General features: G+C 40.6%; 1 protein-coding gene across 3 annotated transcripts in view; it reads left to right on the top strand.

Moving 5' to 3' along the window:
* Nucleotides 1-23,055, top strand: part of LPCAT1 (lysophosphatidylcholine acyltransferase 1) — a 510,913-nt gene that overhangs the window by 460,040 nt on the left and 27,818 nt on the right. For all 3 annotated transcript variants that reach the window (XM_069219452.1, XM_069219453.1, XM_069219454.1), the window contains exons 9-12: nt 3,493-3,575; nt 10,534-10,659; nt 12,001-12,154; nt 19,867-19,965. In XM_069219452.1, coding sequence (XP_069075553.1) covers nt 3,493-3,575; nt 10,534-10,659; nt 12,001-12,154; nt 19,867-19,965 — 462 coding nt within the window. The remainder of the gene's footprint in view (nt 1-3,492; nt 3,576-10,533; nt 10,660-12,000; nt 12,155-19,866; nt 19,966-23,055) is intronic.

The following is a 23,055-nucleotide window of genomic DNA, read 5'->3' as shown; positions in this document are numbered from 1 at the left end:
TACCTCAGACTAGATTTCCTCTCTGGTTTGATCTCTGCCTTTGGCCCTGTGCAGTGCTCTTCTGCCTCTTAGCTAGGTTAGTGGTGTACAACTACCTCATATATACATGCATCAGTGCAGGACCAAGCATCTTGGCTTTCTGCCTTGCAGATCTGTGTCACATTCGATATTCACCATAGTCTGTCCAGCGCAACGCAGAGAGGTCAAGCAAATCTCAGAACTCCTCCTCGAGGAGTCCTGCAAGGTGCCCAAGACCTTCCTGGATTGTTGGAGTTTATTGATTTCTGTTAACGGTAGACTTCGACTTTGTGAGCTCAGCAGTTAGTGTATTCAATTTAGGTTTTGCTTTATTATTATTATTATTTTTTTTTTCAAAGATGGTCACTCCTGATGGGCTTGATGCATGCACTAACGGGCGTCACCCTAAAATTCGGTCAAATGTGTAAAACTTGCCATCCTTTGAACGGCCTGTCATCGAAGGATCCTGTCAGGCAGGCCATATAATGTCAGGGTTTTAGGAAGAGCATAAAGCACCCACCTCTTCTGGGAACAGGGTAAGGCAGAGGTGCTTCTTTGGAAACACCTGCCTTCTCACCAGCCCCATTCTTAATGGAAGTCTAGCCGTGTCAGCAGCATCTTTAATGTGTAGTTTCTTCATCCGGGGCCCAGTCATCACCAAGGCGTAAACCCACTCATTAGTCTAGATCACTGTTTCTGAAAGTGAAGCATCAGCCTGGTACCACTGCCCCCAAAATGCAGATTGGTTCAGTCTAAGCCTTCAGCCTCAAAGTCACTTCATGTGGCATGGTTGTCACCTTTCTGTTTGATGCCAGCACACAGGTCATCTTTCCATGCACTATGAAGATTTTTGCAATAGGAAATGTGCTCTTCATTGACGTCTCAGCTGGCTTTGATGCATGTGTTTAGCTAATGACGCATCCTTCATTGCTTGAAGAATTATGATTCACAGATTCAGCAAAGGAAGCTGTAGGGGAACGCTTTTATTGGGTGAGAGCATGGAAGGCATCAGTCCTGTTAGTGCCTCAAAAGACTATGAATGCATTTTTATAGGGCGCTAAAGTTACAATCCTCATACATGGCAATCCTGAAATTTGAAAAGAAAATGTTTCCCCCATTCCTTTCTGCGTAATGAGACTAATCCTTTTACCAACATTTAGTACATCAAGGTGCCCTAAAACAGAACATCCCACTAGAACTGGGATTGACAAACACACCTTTCTTGTTAGAAATGTTTAAATCCTCATCAACATCTTGGCTGTGTCCATCCTACTATATGTGGGATTAAGATATTTGTCAAACTTCACAAGTGTCTCTTTTTCTATTTAAATTATTTCCCTCTTACAGTCGGGTGGGTAGCTCTATGCACTTGTCCAGGCTGTCGGCCTCATGGTTAATTCCGTTGTGATTGTAGAAGTGCAGAGACTGCAACAGACATAATTCGAACATGTTTGAAAATCTACATAGTTAAATATCTATCTGGGATCACTTCCGTTACATTGAGCAGGTGCAAAGAAATGTCCCTTGTGCCTCTTGTAGGTAACACTTTAAAATGCAGAAAAACATGAAGGCATTGCCAAAGTATGCGTGCGTAACTGATACCTCTATATGCAAGTCTTGCTATAAGCTCTCCTGCCAGGTTTGCATGCAGAGTTTGTGACTTTTTCCCATGTGTTAGTTTGACCTGTTACCTACGGCCTTTAAACTGAGCGATGGATGTTTCTGGAATTATTTGTCAGAGTGTTGCTGACCAGCCACAAGGTGGCCGTAGTGTACAAAATGTAAATCTGCGACAAGCACCAAATTAAAATACCAGTGTTGAAGCAAAGCAACAGTGTCTGCAAATAAAGAACATCAGATTAAATGATGTAATTCATGCAGTGGTGACGGTCATTGCAGTATAAAACTACAGTACAGTGTCAAGAAATATATAACTGTGTGAAGCAGTGGCCAACTAGTTACTACTTGCTTGTGTGGATTTAACCTGATATTGTGCACAGAACACTATTAGCAAGCTTGTGAGCATCTACCAGAACATTTTCTTAGAATGCGCCATTTAAGATGTGTACATATAGAGGGACAGTAGTGGCATTTACATATGGTTAAAAATTTCAAGGGTGGCGCAAGTTGCACATAGCTTTGGTCCCCAAATGGTTGGTGCGTGTCCGTCCAGTATGAGGTTTGTAAAGTAAAATTGAGTTGGTGGGGTAACATGTTTTTGAGCTTGGGCTAACTTTAAAGCAAACTTTATATTTGGCAGCCTTTTACACGCTGAGCACAGGTCTGTTTTTAAAAGTATCTCTGTGATGTCAGTGTCTTGGGTGTTACTTTGATGTTCCCCTAGTAAGTTATTTACTTATACATAAGTTCAGAAGTTCAGTCGGAGCACTAGCAATCCTACCAAGACTGAGGGATTTTGAGAGGGAGTACATGAATTAGTCAATCAAGAACTCCAGCTCATAGTTTTTGATTGACTAATGTCATAGATCCTATAATAATAACCAGGGATCAGACTGGAGGTCAAGGTCTGAATGCTGAAGTTAAGTCAGTATAACCTGCCACAATATTCATCAACACCTGAGGCCCTCATTACGACTTCAGCAGTCTTTTTAGAAGACCGCCAGAGCCGCTGCAGCAGGCATACTGCCAGTGCTGGCGGTATGCTGCCCGCCCTATTAGGAGTTTTCTGCTGGGCCAGCGGGCGTACCCAGTGTTTCCGCCCGCTGCCCATCGGAAAACTCACCACAACATTGCCGCCGGCTCATAATTGAGCTGGCGGCAATGTTGTGGTGCATTGGGTGCGACAGCACCCGCCGCTCATTTCACTCACCATAATTCGGGCAGTGAAATGCACTACAGGGCTGTCCTTGGGGTCCCCTGCACTGTCCATGCCAAGTGCATGGGCAGTGTAGGGGCCTCCATGGGGCCCTAGATGCCCCCTTTCCGCCAGCCTTTGCATGGTGGTGAGACCGCCATGCAAAGGCTGGTGGAAAGGTGACTCGTAATCCCCAGGGCAGCGCAGCCCTGGCAGATTGCGACCGCCGAGACCGGCAGGCTGTCGACAGGCGGAGACCTGGCGGTGCCGGCAGTCGGAGCATGGCCCATCTGCCACGGTCATAATAGGACGATCGGACCACCCTGTCTGCAGCGGTCCGACCGCCATTGCGAGTGTGGGGGTCCTAAGACCGCCACACTCATAATGAGGGACTGAGTTTTTAAAAGGACAGGTTGAGCTAGAAAGTGGGTCAGATTCTGCTTCCTTCTCACAAAGCATTGAGCATAATGGCCTCTAAAGCAGAACAAAGAAAAAAAAAGCACAACATGGATAATTCTTTATCTCAATTTTCATTCTAAAGATTGTGATTGCGGGTTTTAGGAGCACTGCAGGCCAAAAGAAAATTATTCAGAAAAGCAGGTCATGTTAATGTACAGCACCGTGAAATCTTTGCTATAATGAAGTTTTTTTGTGCACAGTTTCTTCCAATCTACACACCTTCCGAAGAGGAAAAGAAAAACCCAGCTCTGTATGCGATTAATGTGAGACGTATAATGGCAGAGTAAGTATGCTGTCATGTTGTGTGTTGGCTTAAAACTCTTCATTGTCTCCTATAAGGAAGTGAGAGTAATGCTTGGAATGAAGTTGCTGGCCCTGATGTTCATTTTTCAATGACGTTTGTTGTCCAGGTGTTCATCTATGATTAAGCTATTTTTACCCTACTATCAATTAAAAAAAAAATCCCACTTCAGTTTATCGTTAACAAGCAGTTACACAAAGGCGAGCAAGTGTTAGTGTTTGGAGGTAAAAATGTTTCAATCTTGGAATTTTGATGTAATATCCTTCAAAGAAAGGTTGAATTTGCAATTGTTTGCACTAATTAGTGATAGTGGGAGAGTAGGAAAATGCAAGCAATTCTGAACCTGCATTCTTGATTGTTGCATTTTAGAGCAACAAAATCAGTAAAATTGTTTTAATTTTTTTTGTAAACTTAATAATGTAGAAAAATTGATCACTTAATAATGCATCGTTTGGTTAAATCAATAATACTGTTCTCAATTTTCTTAGAAAGAGTTATGATAAAGAAAAATAGACTGACTAACAATAAATGTGTTGCTAATCCTGTTACTGAATAAAAACTTGCTGCGCATATATGCTCTAAATTAGAAAACTGGCAAGGTTTCACATTTAGCTCAATTCTAAATTGAGGTTGCTTATTGATACCACAGAGTGGGAAATTTATAACTTTGAAATATGCTTTTTTAGTAAAAGCTAATTTGATGGAAACTGCTCCTGGTACTGGTTGCAAATGCCAGGAAAAGACAGATGTGTACCCAAATTCTATACCAATCTTCACCATAAACATAGTCTTCAAGATTTAAACACGTCTTTTCAAGCTAGTATCAAATCATTTGTAAATGAGTTCATTCATAAGAATAAGTATTTTTTTTTAATACAAACTTTATTGCCATTTTGGTAAAACCTACTTTTTTTGTCATACAGTTGAACCCTCTAGTGTACATATGACAGTTTCCATGGGTGTTAGCGTTTCCTGTAATTTATGCACACAATAAAGCTAATGATATTTTTGGAAAGAAAATATCTTCTTTCTTTTTTTTGGATGGTGACCAATGGCAGGTGGCGATATGGTGCAGCTGGTCCGATGAGCAGATTTCATCGTTTTACAAGATATATATATATATATTCCACCATTTATGAAACGCTGAATTCCAGCCTCTTAATGGCGGCAAGTCCACGGCAGGGTAATGAGCCCTTCCATATCTCAAAGAAAAGTCCTGAAGCGTTTCGGAGCCTCCGCTCCTTGCTCACAGGTCAGGACTTTTCTTTGCTATACTTTAAATAAACACGCTGGTAAGATAAGAGTCACGGTACATTGCTTTTGTAACGCCGAGGTTGCTCATGTGTTTTTGGCAACACATTGTTGGGATATATATATTATATATATATATAATAATGATTTGCCTTTATTATATTATATATATATATATATATATATATATATATATATATATATATATATATATATATATATATATATATATATATATATATATATATAATATAATAAAGGCAAATCATTATTCTTACAGCCCATCCATGCTGTGGTGTGTAGAACCACCCCAGTCCCTCCCTCAAAACAAACTTCTGTTTATCTTAATGGTAGCCGATCAATGTGTGGGTTGTTATTCATAGGAAAAAGTAACACTTGGAAGTTTTAATATTAAAGCTTTATTGGGTCTCGAGTACAAGCAATGAATCTTCATACACTGCATTATTTCTAAGGAACATTAGCACGTGAACTACAGAAAGGTGTGCTCATTCCCCATTCAATATTGATGTTTCACAACAGCCATTATTTAAAAGGGTTCAAGACAGTAACTTAGTTAAGGGCATTCCATATAACTTTCTTGAGTATTGTGAAGACCTCAAAACGGCAGATCCTTGTATAATGATGATTTACGAACTCCCCTTCTATATACAGATTGTGCCATTTACAGGTTTAAACTAAGGACACACAGAAAACATAAAAATGTAGGACATCTGCTGTTCGATCATAGCACAAAGCAGACCTTCTAAAATAGGGAAGACATTGGTTAAAGTACGGCACCCAGTATTGAGGGTTAAAAATAACAGCAAAACTCTGAGACCTCCTGTGTTGTTGTACTAAACATTTAAGTGGCTAAAGAGGAATGTAATGGATACTTGATCTGAAAAAGTTATGAAAGCCATATATAAACTTTCTTACTCGTTCCTCTTCTGTAAAGGTAAATGCGTAAGATGATTTTGAAAAAGAGGATAGCAAAGAAAACCGGTTTCTATTTCCAGATGCATTGCTAAACAAAAATCAGACAATCGAGAAATGATGTAAATTTTCTTATGTAATCTTCTCACATAGCATTTGGATGCGAATGTAGCTCAATGCATTGAGGCCGGGAGTCATTAAAATAAGATTAAAGTTACTAAACCAACAGCAAAAGAAAAGTAAATCACGTTTTTAAGGGTGGCTAGACAGGAAGAATGTTCTGAAAACCAAGGGTCAAAGTCGTACCTTACGTTTAGAAATCACTTAATGTAACATTTTGTTTGGACAATCAGAAAGAGAACAATCTTTGGAAGTCATTCATTGATACTGCTATTATTTTGATGGAATGGCCCAATGATAAATTTCGAAATTGTGAAGTTTAAATACAGTCTAAGTAAGAGAATGTGCAAATGAAGAGAGGTGAGTCATTGAGGTTAATTATTCTTGAAAACACCTTTCATTGCCTAGATGAGAGATCCAGTCGACCAGTTCAGCTAACTGTACCAACTTGTATACAGCATGTCTAGCTAGCTGGACTTCCAAACACAGAAATCCGATTTTTCTGATCGGTATTCTTCATGAAAACATTGTTCGTACAGTCTCCTGATGTCCAACTAAAATGTTAATTTTGGGTCCTCTAGTGACTGTACTCGCAAAGGCAAGGAACCCTGCACATGATGTGGTCTTGTAGCAGCGTAACAGTTTTGATGACGCCTTTGAAAGAATATGCCTGCTCCTTAATAGAGACACATACTATTGGGGAATACAGAAAGTATTACATGGGCCATCTTACATGCAAATATAGTTTTAGTCTGACTTTAGAAAAACAGGACTGTACTGGCTAGTTTGGCTGAGTAATTTAGCCTCCCTTGAAAGAAATGCACAGATGTTTGAATAAATATGAATGACGTCTATTCATTTACACAATTTATAATTCATATACGATTTACTACCGTGTTGTTGGATAATTAACCTCCCACTTTGTATGTCTTAACAATGTTACTCATTCCTTTCCAATGTTTCACTCAGTACATGGGCATGTTAGTCATTGGGATTTATACTGTACAGGAACCCTCTTTACGGGCAAACAAAGTTAAATGTTATGGTAATCTAGTGCAACACTGCCACCATATGGATTCTTTATGAATCGCAAAGCTTGACCATTCCTCACCGACTTTGCATTTCATTTTAAATCACTCACTGAAAATTGTCATGGCCTATAGACTTGTAACTTTTATTTATTTATGTATTTATTTATTTCTATATATATATATATATGCAGAACCACCAAAAGAATCAAAATCCACCCTCATTAAAAAGCTCATTGTTTTACTCAGGTTGTGTGAATAGTGCGTGAATTGCTTTCACATTGTGCAAAGTTTCGGGAAAAATGTGTGAAATTATTTGTAAGTACACATAATGTAAATCTGCCATTTAGCAAAAAATTGTAGCGTGGATACGCCATCGTGCCGATTTTGATGTGAGGACACATTGCGCCCTGAAATAAAAGTGCGAAGAACAATTACTAAAAACAGCCCCCGTGTTCTGGTTGTTCCCGCGCTCCCAGTGCTATATTTTACAGTGAAGAGTAGCCTAATTATTTGACTGGCATAATGACATAATTTTAGTAATTCTGTGCAACCAGTATACTGGGACACTCCGCAAATTACTCTGCCACAAGTTAAATGTTGCCAGATCTAGTTTTGAACCATCAGAAATATAATGCATGCATACGCATACCTTCTAGAGGTTGGGTGCCCTTTAGTTCTAAGATCCCACCGAAGGCATAAACTCTTTCCGGCACTCCCTTTCCCGCAAGGTGCTATTAGGACATCATTGAAATACATAGCTGGGGATATCTACCATTCCTGCGGGTGTCTCGTCTCCTCTGGGTCCTAATGACTTCATGCTCAATATTGTGTTGGTGATCAGCTTACTTATGCGAAAACCACAACCATGAGGGGTTAAACAATGGGCTGGAATCAGTGCTTTAAGTGGGCCGGTACTGAGTACCTACACTTTTTTTTTTATTTTGAGAGGGAGAGTCCTTACACTTCCAAAGAAAAACGTAATACTTTTAATTGGAGAGTACCGACACTTTAAAGAAACAAGCAGGTACTCTGGTGCAAAGTACAAGCACTTCTATTTTTCCATTTCAAGCACTGGCTGGAATACAGGTCAGAGTAATTTGGCTGTGAGTAATTCAGGGTTCTATTTATCTGTTTTTTGTTTTTCTCATACAATTGACATGCTCTTTTAAGCACGTTTAATAATATATGTTATGTGATTGTATATACTTCCCTACAATATTCAGGGAGTGCAGAATTATTAGGCAAATGAGTATTTTGACCACGTCATCCTCTTTATGCATGTTGTCTTACTCCAAGCTGTATAGGCTCGAAAGCCTACTACCAATTAAGCATATTAGGTGATGTGCATCTCTGTAATGAGAAGGGGTGTGGTCTAATGACATCAACACCCTATATCAGGTGTGCATAATTATTAGGCAACTTCCTTTCCTTTGGCAAAATGGGTCAAAAGAAGGACTTGACAGGCTCAGAAAAGTCAAAAATAGTGAGATATCTTGCAGAGGGATGCAGCACTCTTAAAATTGCAAAGCTTCTGAAGCGTGATCATCGAACAATCAAGCGTTTCATTCAAAATAGTCAACAAGGTCGCAAGAAGCGTGTGGAAAAACCAAGGCGCAAAATAACTGCCCATGAACTGAGAAAAGTCAAGCGTGCAGCTGCCACTTGCCACCAGTTTGGCCATATTTCAGAGCTGCAACATCACTGGAGTGCCCAAAAGCACAAGGTGTGCAATACTCAGAGACATGGCCAAGGTAAGAAAGGCTGAAAGACGACCACCACTGAACAAGACACACAAGCTGAAACGTCAAGACTGGGCCAATAAATATCTCAAGACTGATTTTTCTAAGGTTTTATGGACTGATGAAATGAGAGTGAGTCTTGATGGGCCAGATGGATGGGCCCGTGGCTGGATTGGTAAAGGGCAGAGAGCTCCAGTCCGACTCAGACGCCAGCAAGGTGGAGGTGGAGTACTGGTTTGGGCTGGTATCATCAAAGATGAGCTTGTGGGGCCTTTTCGGGTTGAGGATGGAGTCAAGCTCAACTCCCAGTCCTACTGCCAGTTCCTGGAAGACACCTTCTTCAAGCAGTGGTACAGGAAGAAGTCTGCATCCTTCAAGAAAAACATGATTTTCATGCAGGCCAATGCTCCATCACACGCGTCCAAGTACTCCACAGCGTGGCTGGCAAGAAAGGGTATAAAAGAAGGAAATCTAATGACATGGCCTCCTTGTTCACCTGATCTGAACCCCATTGAGAACCTGTGGTCCATCATCAAATGTGAGATTTACAAGGAGGGAAAGCAGTACACCTCTCTGAACAGTGTCTGGGAGGCTGTGGTTGCTGCTGCACGCAATGTTGATGGTGAACAGATCAAAACACTGACAGAATCCATGGATGGCAGGCTTTTGAGTGTCCTTGCAAAGAAAGGTGGCTATATTGGTCACTGATTTGTTTTTGTTTTGTTTTTGAATGTCAGAAATGTATATTTGTGAATGTTGAGATGTTATATTGGTTTCACTGGTAATAATAAATAATTGAAATGGGTATATATTTTTGTTGTTGTTAAGTTGCCTAATAATTATGCACAGTAATAGTCACCTGCACACACAGATATCCCCCTAACATAGCTAAAACTAAAAACAAACTAAAAACTACTTCCAAAAATATTCAGCTTTGATATTAATGAGTTTTTTGGGTTCATTGAGAACATGGTTGTTGTTCAATAATAAAATTAATCCTCAAAAATACAACTTGCCTAATAATTCTGCACTCCCTCTATAGGTAGCAGAGTAGGACAAAACAATTATTTGGCAATGCCTGATGTAGGCTGGCGATCCCATTAAGTAATCACAAAAGGTGTGGGGTAGTAGGAACAGGGGGTAAGACTGGGTTAGTCTTTAAAGGAAAATCCCCCGCTACTCCTGTAGGGCAACACAGCACCCCCTATCAAGCAACCTAATGCAACCAGGCACTGGTTAAAGACTAACCCAGTCTTACCCCCTGTTCCTACTACCCCACACCTTTTGTGATTACATAGTTTCTTTTGGGAGGCGGTGTGGGTTAGCCTTGCTTCCCTTGCTCTCTTTCTGTGTATTTGTGGCGATCCCATTAAAACACTTGATCATAAATGTAATCTTTGGGCAGACGTGGGTCCGTGTAGAATTGTTTGAACGTCTAGTACAATTGAGTAACTGTAACGCTCAGAACATGTTATTTAAAACATGTGTATAGTCTGCTTTTTGATAAGAGACTGTTGTCTATGTAGACTCTAGTTCTCATACAACTGATTTGTGGTGCGTCGAATTGATTTGATCTGTTAATTGCCTTTGTACATTAAAGAGATGAAAGTGATAAAATCCCTGCACTTAAAATAATAATAAATACATAATGAAAGAATATTGGTCCCAGGACCAAGAGATACCTTGTTCATGTACCTCTGCTCATTTATATCTTGTTTGCACTTAATATAAGTGTTGCACATTATGCACTTTTGGGATACATATTTCAACGCAACCTTTCATTTCGATTTTTTGGGCGCAGAAACTTAAAAACGTGTGTGTACTTCATTTTAAGGACGTGATTCATCCAGTCTTCTTTCTTTGAAGGGCCCTGGGATTGTCTGTCACAGACTACACGTTTGAGGATTGCCAGCTGGCATTGGCTGACGGGCAGCTGCGTCTTCCTTCCAACACTTCCCTTCTAGAGTTTGCAAAGCTAGTGAGAAGCCTTGGGTGAGCCTACCTAGTTTCTATCTCCATTAATAGCATGCTTTGTTCTGTGCGCAAACCGCCTGTATTGCATTAGGGGTACGAACTGAGCTATCTGCCTCATTAAATTAGCTGAGCTTGCTTTTCGAACGGTAGGACATTGTGTGAGCGTGCTCCCAGGTTTGTGTGTGTTCTTCATTCAACAGCTACTTATTCAGTTAGAGCCTCCCAGTGTTGGTCACATTAATGCCAATCTCTTTCCCTGCCATCCACAACAAGCAAATTTGGTGCCTCATTCCGAAAAGCGTTTCCAGTCCGATATATGATTATAAAATGTGGATTTAAGGTCTCGGGTCCCCGTTCACAGTATTGGATTTTGATGATTTCCTGACCTTAAAATCACACTTCTTTGGAAAATGTATCAGTGTACATTGCTAACACCTCAGGACCCACCCCCCGTCTGCACTTCTGTTGGTAACTTTTGATGATTCCCTTGCTGGACTTTCTGCTGTTTTCCACTTTGCCAATATATAATGCCCCTTTTGCCACCCTCCCTTTCCTGTTCAGCATGTAAGTGGACCAACGGTGCTTAACATAGGCGTTGGGATTTGTATAGTAGAAAACGTGTTGAATAGCAACAGAGCGCTGTACATTAATTAACATTAATATTAATATTTACACATTTGAAATTCATAATGACGTTGAATTTCACATAGTTCCACTTGCATTATTTTTCACTCATATTTACAGTTTAGGTACAGGGAGAGTAATTGTTTGTTTCCTAAAATCATATGATTTATAGTCAAGCGTTGGAGCCGAGATTCGAACCCCGGTTTCAGAGTCAGCTGCTTAGACACTAATCACGCCTCCTTGCTACTTGTTAGCCAGGCAGAAAGTACTGTTGGTTATCTGATATGGCTCTCTAACTGGCAAGCTGAGCTGAAGGGAAGGAGCAGTAAGTACAAGTAGTGGAAGTAGAGGAGGCTAAACCAGTGGAAAAACGAGACCAGGCGTGGTAGTTGGTTCTATTTGCAGTGTATTTCAACGGTGTCCGGATGTGCCAAATTAAATTCAGTATTTCTCTGTAGTGATTTTGGTAATTTACCAGTTTAGTTGACTTAGAGTTCTAATTGTATCTGAATCTCATTGCATACTGACAGAGGACTATGCAAGAACATTGATAACTGTATTAAAAACGAAAATTGGCGCTTCAGTCACTTTATTTTGGCTCTGTAGTTATGTTAGTATTGTACAATTCCCACCTCCTTTACCGTGTTTTAGTGTGCTTTCTTGCATTTTGGATAAAGGCATGCATTACTGTTGCTGTATTTTTATATCAGTCCTGATATGTTTGACTTTAAATAGGCTAAAGCCAGAGAAACTGGAACACGAACTTGATAAATATTCTGCGAGTGCCAGGAAAAGGAAAGGTGAACGAATAAGTCTGAAAGAGTTTGCTGCATACCTAGAAGTTCCGGTGTCAGAAGTATTACAAGATTTGTTTGCTCTTTTTGACGAGGTAAGGTGCTTATGTGTAATTTTTACATCCATTTTGCTTACCTTCATTGCATCTTCATTGTTAATTTAGCAAAACAAAAAATGAAAACCTCTTAGACTTGTTCAAAAGGCCAGGGCACTCGTATGAAATAAGATAAGAGTCTGTACAGTTAGGTTCTTGGTCTTCGGAAAATCAATATATAATCCAAACATAGTTAAAGTTCAGTGTCTTTATTCTTGTGCAAGGTTTTCATACATGTTCATCATATCAGAAAGATTCCATATGTGGTCATCACAACAACATCCAACAGCCAACGTGTGCTTCGTCTCCGAGAAATTAATCTCATTGACTTCCTCAGGGCAAAATATAAGTAAGGTGTTAACATGAATAGATGGCTTATCCTAATCAAGTAAAACTATTCAAGATAATGTACGATCAATAGAGAAAGAGTAGTGGGAATCACGTGACGGGGGCAAAACACTATTATCCCCGAGTCTTCGTGAGGGAGTAGTCTTATGTCCGCACGTATGGATCCAAAATCTTTTACGGTGCGATCTATAAACAAAACAGTTCTTTTGGGTAAATTCTTGTGTTGGGGGCACTGTGTCTTCCTCCCCGATAATTAAGCTGGCGTGTATGTAGAGAAAAAGGACGTGTAAGCCCCCTGTCTCATGTAGAGGTATAAGGTATAGAAGAGACACAGAATAAGGTCTCAGGAGTGTGTGAAACTCCTCGGCATGACGGCCCTGGCCTTTTCAATCAGTTTGTTTTTTCCTATTGGAGAAACACTGGGGGTGCTGGGAGGACCCTCCATTCGGGAGCACCGTATTTACTATCTATTGTTAAAGAAATGTTTTGGTGATATTCTGTTAGCGCCTATCCCTATAATTTCCCCCCCTTTTCTTCACCTCTTAGACTTGGTAATTTTTAAAAATACTTTGTTATTAATATGTAAGCACAACTTTAAACTCCGCCTATGTATGAATATCCGTTTAAGTATCTAAGATGCAAAATATGATGTCAAGTATGTGCAAATTGGCTTAAATTTATAAGCCATGCTTGAACCACTAAGCGGCCAACTCTGAGGTGGCCAGAAACTTGAAAAGGGAGGGTACTGAATTGGAGGTACGACTTCTTGGTGGCATCTTCACCCCAGTTACAAGTCACAACAAATGTATGAGCTCAGGAAATTAGAATAAAATGCGGGACCCAGAATTACTGAGTTCATTATTGCATAAGATTTCAAATTCTAGGCCGTTTTCTGTGCGTGATTTACCATTGTTTTCAGCAGGATGAAAAGTGTGTGGAAAAGGATTGTTTTACTGGCTGCGTGTCTGCACATGGTCAAACTTGGAATCGTGTGGAGTGGAATCTTCTGCAGAGATATCCCTCCACACTACTCTAAATCGTCCCCTTATTTTTATTTGAAATTGTAGAATATACTAACTTATGCATGTTATGGCGGTGCATCCCAAGGCATGCGTCAAATGCTCCCTGATGGATCCGAAGGCCATCAAGGAAGTAGGAAGTCAAACTTTACTTCCCTTCCAATCCTAGCTTCGATGTTCAGTTGAGACCCAGCTGTGATTCTGGTGCCAATACACCCCAAGTTCCCTGGACTGTTCACAAATGCACTACAGACTGTGACCCTTTTAATGGTTCTAGATCCCTCTTGTGCACCATCATGTCCCACGGATCTGTTGTGGCCTTCAGTTGGTCTTCCTGACCATGGTGCATTCCTCACTGCCAACTAATCCCATTTGGCACCAGCCCATTGCTGGGCCAAACCCTGACCCATTTGTCGCAGCATTCACTGGCTATTCCAGTTGGGCCACCCGCTTCAGTAGCTCCAGTTCTGGATTCTGTTTCAACTCTTTTGACAGGCCAATGGCCAACAACTGCTATAAGATTACCAGGGCATAACCTCAGGTAGGTAGTGTCTTTCCTGCTGTCTCCTTGCCTCAAAGGCAGTATTTCAAAAGGATGGAGGCCCCCTTTGGTCTGAATGCAATGCTGTCCAAAGGTAGACAGCTTGCTCTGCCTCAATAGACTGATGCTGACTTATACTTTGACGTTCCAAATGCCAGTGGCCTGGGCACATCATTAGAAACAATATTGGATTTGCAGGTATGGGCCCCAATTGAAGTAAGTACCTCATCTACGGTGGTAGTATGCAGCGTTGCAAAGGTGTTGGGTCCATAGTTGCCCACTGTGAAGATTAAGGCTAACCTATGGCACAACTTCTTGCAGTCTTGACCTTCCAATTTAGAGCCATTGCTACATTTAATGAAGCCTTCATTGAGTCACGAACTGATCCAGAGCTTGCTTGGCCCCGCCAATAAAAGACTGTTTAGCCTGGGCTATGGACACCAGTGTTGTGATCCTTGGAAGTTCACCACCAGGACTTCCAAAGTTGCCGAAGGTTTTCTTGTGGACATACACATTTAATGGGAGTCAAACTGTTTGATGAAAAGGCTGGTTTATTTCTTAGTGTGTCAAAGACAGCAGAGCTGCAACATGTTCTCTGAGACTACTTCCCTCGCTGGCCAGTTGTACCAGCAATATTGCAGCCTGACCAAAAGCTGGATCAGTCATGTAGTGGCTCCAAGGGCGGCAGTTGTGAAAGGGGGCAAGGCCACAATCAGGTGCAGCAGTCCTCTTGTTTCCCGCCACTGTCAATTTGCTTCAGTTCCCCCTGCAGCTGCCATCTGAGGTTGGTAGGCAGCAGGATTTAAAATTGCCTTTCCTTCAAATAGTTCAGTTTGGTTACATCCTCCTTTTCTTGGGTATTTCACCCTATATTCCCCCAGTGTTAGCCCAAACGTGGGTGGTCCATGCTATTATCTCCAGAGAAATGCAAATATTGCTTACCGAGGGCACAATTGATGTGGTGACTGAGGTAGAAAGGGGTATTGGGTGATATTCTTGATACCGCTTGCTCCCCAAGGCAGGAGACTGAGCACGATCGAAGACCTTAAGTTCTAGAGTGCCTTTCTCAGAACGAGTTGTTCAAAATGATAATGCTGTCTCAACCTGTATTAGCTTCAAACTGTAAATACTAGATAGTGTCCTTAGACTTGCGGGACAGGTACTTTCATGTTCTGTGTCTGCACTTCTTATAAAATACCTCACAGGACCTCTCTGACTATCAGTCACCTGGCAGGTTCCTTCAGCATCAGGGCAGACACACTCACCAATCATGAATGCCATCTTAATCCAGATGTAGCATAGAGCATCTTGGCTCGTTAGATCTGTGCTCGGTTTCCAAGAACAGTCAACAGCCAGCCTTTTGCACACTGGTGTTTCCTTCTTCCTGGGAGACGTTTTTCCTACTTTGATGGTACTTGGGACTTCGTCATGCATTTCTGTCTCTGCTGCTTACTCCCCGGGTCCTGAAGAATATCGAGAGGTACCAGGCTCAGCTTATTCTGTTAGACTTGGGCTGGGCACTGCAAACACGCCTGGTCCTTAATAAGTAAACTTACAAGGGGACGCGTATAGGCTGATGAACCTTTTGGATCGCATGGAGTATCCTAGTCATGTAATGACCAGTGACATCAGTAATCAATGTAATCAATAACCACTAAGAGAATCATTAGTCAATAGACAATTCTAACCAACATTTCATGAAGAACCACAACTTAAAGCGTGTAACAATTTTTATTTCCCTATTAATTACAATTCTAATGCATTTGGTTAACTCAAACTTTATTTAATCAGCTCAGAATTAGTTTATTAGTGACCACCAGTAACACAATCTAATCAGAACTTGAGAAAACATGTTCTCAAAAGCCTTAGAGTAAGCCAACAAAGATGAATATATTAACATTAATAGCAGAGTTCAGCAATCAGTTTGTCAATAATTGTCACTGTCAACGTCACCCAGAAAGAAACCTACATAACCCAGATTAGTATCATTTCATGCAAAAACAATTTATAAAACATGAATTTGGAAAACATCTAGCTAGAAGAAAACTGTAAAACAGCGCAGTTGGTACCTAGAAGGAAAGGCCAAAGTTAATCAGTTGCATTTTCATAGCTACCTATCCACTGAATGGATCAGCAACAAAGTCAGGCTTTGTCTTCAGGTCATCAGTAGATCAACAACGCATCAGGCTCTCAAGAGCATGAGCCCAATGACAGAATCTCGAACACCGTCTCCTGACGTCATCAATTCTCCCCTTGCATCCGAAGTTTTAGTCCCTTGTTATGACTTTTTATTAGAGTTTTTCAGTCCATCCCCCTAATTCCTAATTGGTCAATCAGCTCTCCATATATGACGTTACCCAATACTTTTTATTCTACATATCTATGAGTTCAAATTTTTCGTCTTTCTCAGTTCATGGATTGGTCCACTGTACGATGTCTTCATCATCCGGCTCTTCAGGTATCGAAAATGTTGCATGTTCCTCTTCAGTCAGTGCTCTCATTGTTCAAGTCCTGGGAAAGTACATTCAGGCTACTCTACACATAATTGTATCAATTTGACTTCATCATCTCCTGTCCATCGGTACATTGCAGAAAATACTAGCAAAGAAAACATTAACATTCGGTGGGTCAGGGTGAGGTTAGCATTGTAGCGTTCCTCCAGCATGTTCTAATAATTCAGCTTCTGCATGAGGCCTGGAAAAAACTAGGCTACAACTCGGATAAGTTATTTCTACAAATTAATGCAAAACATAAGTTATACATCTCAATATGGCACATTACTACATTATTATTACACATTTTCATTATTTCACACATTTGTTAGTTATTTTAGTACAACCTTCGTATAAGTGGCTGGCATTTTCCGTGGGCACATTTTCAAACATGCACATTGTTTTGTCTACGATTAATTTCTCTATGAACTTTTCATTAATCAAAACACATAAACATTCAATAATAACTTCTAATTAGCATATCTGCGTCAACAGCACAGATTGACTGTTATTCTGAGCTCCGGAGTCTCAGCATATGTCCTTTGATTTGACTGCCTTTTCTGTCGACCCACATTCTCATCAACTGGGCAGGTCCCTGAATCAGAACCTACACAAGCTCACTCGAAATTGTGCAGGATAACCAGGAGTTGGGCAGGAGCAATGCCAAACTGCAAATGACCACTTTATTGTTGATTGGCAGCAGTTTACATGCTGCCTTACACTGTGTTGTGTTCAGTGCTAATACTGAAATTTAGGTCGGTCTCCCAGAGCATGCAGAACTCTACATGCGCACAGAGAGAACCCGCACAGTGTGAAAAATAGTCACTACTGTCACATTTTCTGTATGTCAGTTAAATACTATATATAGTAGTATGCTGTAAGTTAGGGAAATCTGCTTAAAATGCTCATGCTTTGATTTCGGGTACACTTTTGTATCTTGTACTGTTGCATGCTGGTCCCTCACCAAATTGTTGTTTATTTTTCAATAAGCAGTGGAAAAAACGTGAGACTATAGCACTATTTTGTCACCAGCACATAGGATGGGTCTGGTGATTCCTTTCTGTTTTAAGATTCTATATTTCTTTGTCCTTGGTTGAACCTTTGTTTAGTAGTGACTGGCAAACACCTGCTGAATAATCTTCAAAACTTTCACAAGCAGTTGTGTTTTTCACTCATCTGTAATTTATAGATTTGCAGACTGGAGTGTGGCCACAAAGGACACAACCATTTTATCTGCGTTTCCAAGAGCTGTGGGGTGGCAGAATGAGATATACAAATGTGATACCCTACCTTGTCACTTACAAACAGATGAGAAAGTGGGTCACTTGTACATTCATTTTGTTTAGCTCAGTAGTTCATCAGGATGATGCTTCTGTGTGATCCAGGTGTGTGAACTCACAAATCATTAAAATAGGTTGAAGTGTTTAGGAGGATTACCTCAATCATGCATGCAGGGGGCACTGGGTTTTCCACAGGCACTAGTAAAGGATATTGTCTTTTCTTAAGACAAACGCCAGATGCGATCCCTTGTTCCTCACCACTCAGACCAAGACCTAGCACACCTCACTTCCCTAAGCAATAACAAAATACAGATTGTCTGGATAGCAGGATAGTCACTCCGATTTTACTTCTTATAAGGAACTGGCTTTCTTGTAGCCCAAGGGATCCTAATTTTCAGTGCTTGCTGTAGCCATCAAGAAAACAGTAATACAGTTGGACTGGCACCATGCAATAGACTTAGCCACTTGTTCACCCTCTAAACATACTCCAGTTGAGCTACAGTTGATAGCATAATTAGAGATGACTTCCAGTGCTGCTTCCTAGGAGATATAAATACCACTAGTAATGATATTTGTTACAAGAAGACAAATTCATAGTGGCTTATTCCCCTGTCCCAAAAGCTTAGTTCTCCTTGTTCTCGTCACAAATCAGCTCGCCTAGGGAAAACAAAGTTGGGGGATGGGGGGGGTGGTGTATCGGCAAATCTTTTTTTAAACAGGAACCTAATTCCCACGCTCCTCACAAACCATGGAATGTACAGGGCTAGAGCCCATGTGGAGGGGTTGTAATCTCTTGACCATATTGCTGTTCTTGAAACCTTGAGCCCTAACTTAAATTTCACCGCTCGGTGAAGAGTAATGTTATTCCTGGAAAGTAGCTTCATCGCTCTTTGCATCAAATTGTCAATCTGTTTAATGTAAAAATAAATGTGTAATGCAGAAACAACTGCCCGTTGGGCCACCTCGTACAACCCAAATTAAACGTATTCTCCACCTTTGCCGACGCAACCCAGTTTCTGAAAGCTGTCCAAAAGAACTCCGCCTTCTCAGTGCTGTAGTACTGAAGCACCTTATGTTTAAAAGGCTCCAACTACTACTAGCATGTTCTCTGTCAAACGAGGCTGCTTCTCTCAGCTGAGCCTGTTCTTAAAAAATATTAGGAAGGCATGTATAACCTAGGTTATTCTGGGTAACCGAATACCAAAACCCCTGTAAAACCTATCTACGGTGTGAACAGACAGAATGTTATAACCACTTGTTCTTTCAGAGACCCTGATAAAAAGCCTACCTTGCTAGCAACGTTTTCATTATTATCCCAAATGAGAGTTTTGGTAAAGTAAGAAATGTTGTTTTTGGAGCGGAAGTCTCTGACCTTGCGAAAAGACAATCTTCTTTGCAAATCTAGGCTAAGCGGGGTGCACTGGACTGCTGCATGTTTCTAAAAGTAGACATAGAGCTTAATCTCGGGGTGCTGGAACGCATTATATCACAAGAAGGATTTGAATCGTGCCATGTAACACTGCATGTTTGAGGAGTAGGCCTGCGTAACATTATAATAATGCCAGCAGAATTCCAGAATTTACCTTCATATGATTTTTTTTTTTTTTTTTTTAAATATAAACCTTTGCATTGCAGAAGGGGGCATACTTTTTGCTCCTAGGTATTTTGAACAGTACAGTTTTACGAATATAAAAAATTTGTTAAAGCGTTTTGCAGGAAAAAGAAACTTATTTTTTTTGCCCGAAAAAAATCAGAGCTGTTTGCATATATTGTCTGAAATCGAGTACAAGTGAACCAAACATCCTAAATTGCCTTTAAATCACGATCTTAAGTTGCAACTGCAGTGCAACGTTTGGGCTGTTTATCTTTGCTTTTGGGGGTACGTCTAATGGACAAATGTGTGCTGCCCGTTTCATGTTGATCATTTTCTCAAATGGACTTTTGTGTGCTTTTTTTGACAGATGTTACTCAGTTGGAAATGTTAGAAAGACACACTGGAAATGCTTCTAAGACAATTTCTTGTTTCTTATAGCTTGAAGAGGGTGCCATTGATCTCAGAGAATACGTGATCGCTCTGTCAGTTGTATGTCGTCCTTCGAAGACGTTAAAAACTATTGAGCTGGCGTTTAAGGCAAGTGAGGTCTCAAACATTAGGATTAAATGTGTTTTCTGACATTAACTATGAAAGCCAAGATGTTCTTCATTGTAAACCCAAGGGTGCCAGCCCTCACCGATGAGGGAACATTACATTGTTTGCATTTACCATAAACTCCAATGTTGCATGAATCCCCAGAACCCCAGAATAGCTAGTAAATGAATGCCTACATTCACAAAAAATGCTATTTTTGATGTGTTAATATATGAATGTGCTTTACAGAGAATTGCATATTAACAGCAGAGTCCTCTGTGCAGTTATCTGAACCTTTGTTTGAACTGCAACTTACTTGAACAAGCCTGAATTCTTTCTTATTTCCCACTGTTAAATCACCGGCCAGATGAACTTGTTGTTTTACTGTAAATGTCCTGCTAAACGCAAGAGTCTTATTAAGCCAAAACACCTCTGTAGCAGAGCCCATGCCATCATCCATGATAGGACTCCCATTGAACAATGTGTTTTTAATATTTATCTTTTTATTGACGTTTCCAATAAAGAGAACAATAATAATTGAGTAAAGATAGAATCAAAGGCATCACATTCCTGAAAACTTGAAAGCCCCCTAGCTGCCCTCTCCACCCCACATGTCGGTTTCTCCTGATCCCAGGGTGGTCCAAGACATTTTTGTGTGACCCCGCATTGGCACACTATTCAGTAACAACCACTGTGTCTGTGGCACCACAGATGTTACCTCTGTATTCATTCCAGCATCTCCAAAGCCCCCCCCCCCAATTTTCGAGGGAAACCCCACCCTTCATAGATGACCTTTTCAGTTAACATGCACCAGTCCATCCTGTGTCTGACCCTCTAGAAGGGGCACCTGTGCCGGCTTCCCACATGCCTGAAATGTTCTTTTTTTGCCATGGTCAGCCCCAACGTTAGCCATATACAGTCCGTATGGAGAAGGTTTGTTTCCTCCCAGATGTTCAAAATACATAATTTCACTGTTAGGGTGAGGGAGACCCCATTGGACAGTGTTCCTCAATATTGCTCAAATGAATACATCAGTTTGTTTTCAAACCATTCCTATGTCCCCTAAAGCACTTCTCTTCAAAAGTAGGTCTTTCTTGATTCCTGGGAGTCTAGCATATTATGCCACATTAAAGCTATTGTCTTTCTATACAAGACATTAATAAAATACATGTACACTCTGCTAGTGAGATCTTGACAAACCTGTAATGCAGATCCAGACCAGGTTTGAGGATAGAAACGTTCATGTTGCATACCATGCATTTATTTTCAGCATAACTAACAATGATTAATGTACTATTTTCTCATCAACAATGATTACAACATTGCTTCTTATTGATTAAAGGTTCGCGTCAAAATGATTATTAAAATGATACTGGATAATTTTGGTAAATGTCTAGAATTTATATTGCCAGGTCTGAAAGTTTGGAAATATCTTGGTAATTTTCAGTGTTAATTAAAGGTTTGATTAATGTCAAGTTATGGTTAAGGTTGTTGACGTAGTGATGCATTTGCCAAAGTCTGTTTATTTATCCTACTTAACGTGTTGGCAGCGTTTTGCCCCAATTGACCATGAAATCCTCGCCAGCACGCTAAAAACACATACCAACAGTGTGCTTAGTCTTACTAATCTTTTTCTGAGCAGGCTAAAATGTAGGTGTCTTTCTCCTTAGCTGTTCTAACATCTTTGTTTTGGAGGCATTTGAGAAGAGGTCTTCTTGATGGTGCCCTCTGGTTGTGGAATTCTCTAAGGATTCTCTGAAGTTCCATAATAGGACATTTGGAGCTGTAGACCCTTTAGGAATAGTGCACTATTTTTGCCTAGGTGATAGATTTGTGGATCCTTTTGCATCGGTAAAAGTATAAGTTGTGATTTTGGTTGTTACATTACTACTTTTGATGTGGATGTACAGGGATTTCTATCTGTCCTTAATCCCATGGCTCAAACAAAAGATTAAGAAGATAGACTGCATTGGTATACGGTTCCTACTAAGATAATAGGACTGTGTGTTTAGGATGGCAGAACTTCAAAACGTGGGGAACTGACTACTTCCTCACCATCAGAAACTGTCTGCCCAATTTCTGGCTAATTCACAGTGCCTCACCTACACCGCGAACCCTGCCAGGGAGAAAGGTATTTATGACAACCACAGCATGACACTCTGACTCCCCAGGGAAGTCGGGAAACAGATCTCACCCTTCCTAGTATTACTCATGCATACCCATGCGAAGAACAAGTGAGATGCAAGATAGGTTTTCAATACATTTATTTAAACAAGTGTAATCTTGCTTAGAGAGAATGAGCTGTGATAATTAAGCAGTTGAAACAAATCAAAGTTAACAACACAATGAACATGATAAAGATAATGAACAATCCAACCATGGTAAATGAGTTCTAGAGGTTCCTAACTAACTCTAAGACTATCCTGAGAGCTCAGCTGGTGTACACTTGTGCCTGATCTATAGGTTTAGCCTTAGCCTCATACCTGGAAATGGTGTCAGGAATCTGCCTGTAGTGTAGATGGCAATCCTTTCGGGAAGCTGGTAAGATAGCGCCAGCAAAGCTGCATGTTGAATGCAGCGTTCGTCCCAGTATGGTTGTGGCTGGAATGCCCCTCTGCCCCTTACCGATCAGTGTGTCAGTTATATAATAAACCTGCACTGTTAGAAGCACAGTTCTGATGCAGTGCTTTGTCTAGATCTTGGAAGCGGTCTCCTGAGCGGGCAACGCAAGCACTAGGATATTGTGTGCAGTGTTGGTAGCCTTGGACAGAACGTACTGATTACATGTCGAGGAAAGGCTAACTTAAACAAGAAGCTCGTACTGTGTATTCCTAGAATAATATCATGCAAGCAATGTGTGTAAAATGTCATTGTTTAAAGCAATACAGCTAAAACATGTAAAATATGAAATCTAAAATACAGCTAAGAAATGGGGTGCCAGCTTGGGTCCAAGAGTTCCTCACAACAACATGACCATTTTAAATGGAATTAAGCCAGTTAAGCCTTTGCAACTTCAGTTGTATAGCTGATCCTCTTCTGTTATTTGATTGGGAGGCGAGATGACCTTGAGAGGAATAATTGCCATGAGGTAAC

The sequence above is a fragment of the Pleurodeles waltl genome, chromosome 2_2 (assembly GCF_031143425.1).
Source record: "Pleurodeles waltl isolate 20211129_DDA chromosome 2_2, aPleWal1.hap1.20221129, whole genome shotgun sequence".
Taxonomy (NCBI): Eukaryota; Metazoa; Chordata; class Amphibia; order Caudata; family Salamandridae; genus Pleurodeles; species Pleurodeles waltl.
This window is presented reverse-complemented; position numbering and strand designations above follow the sequence as displayed.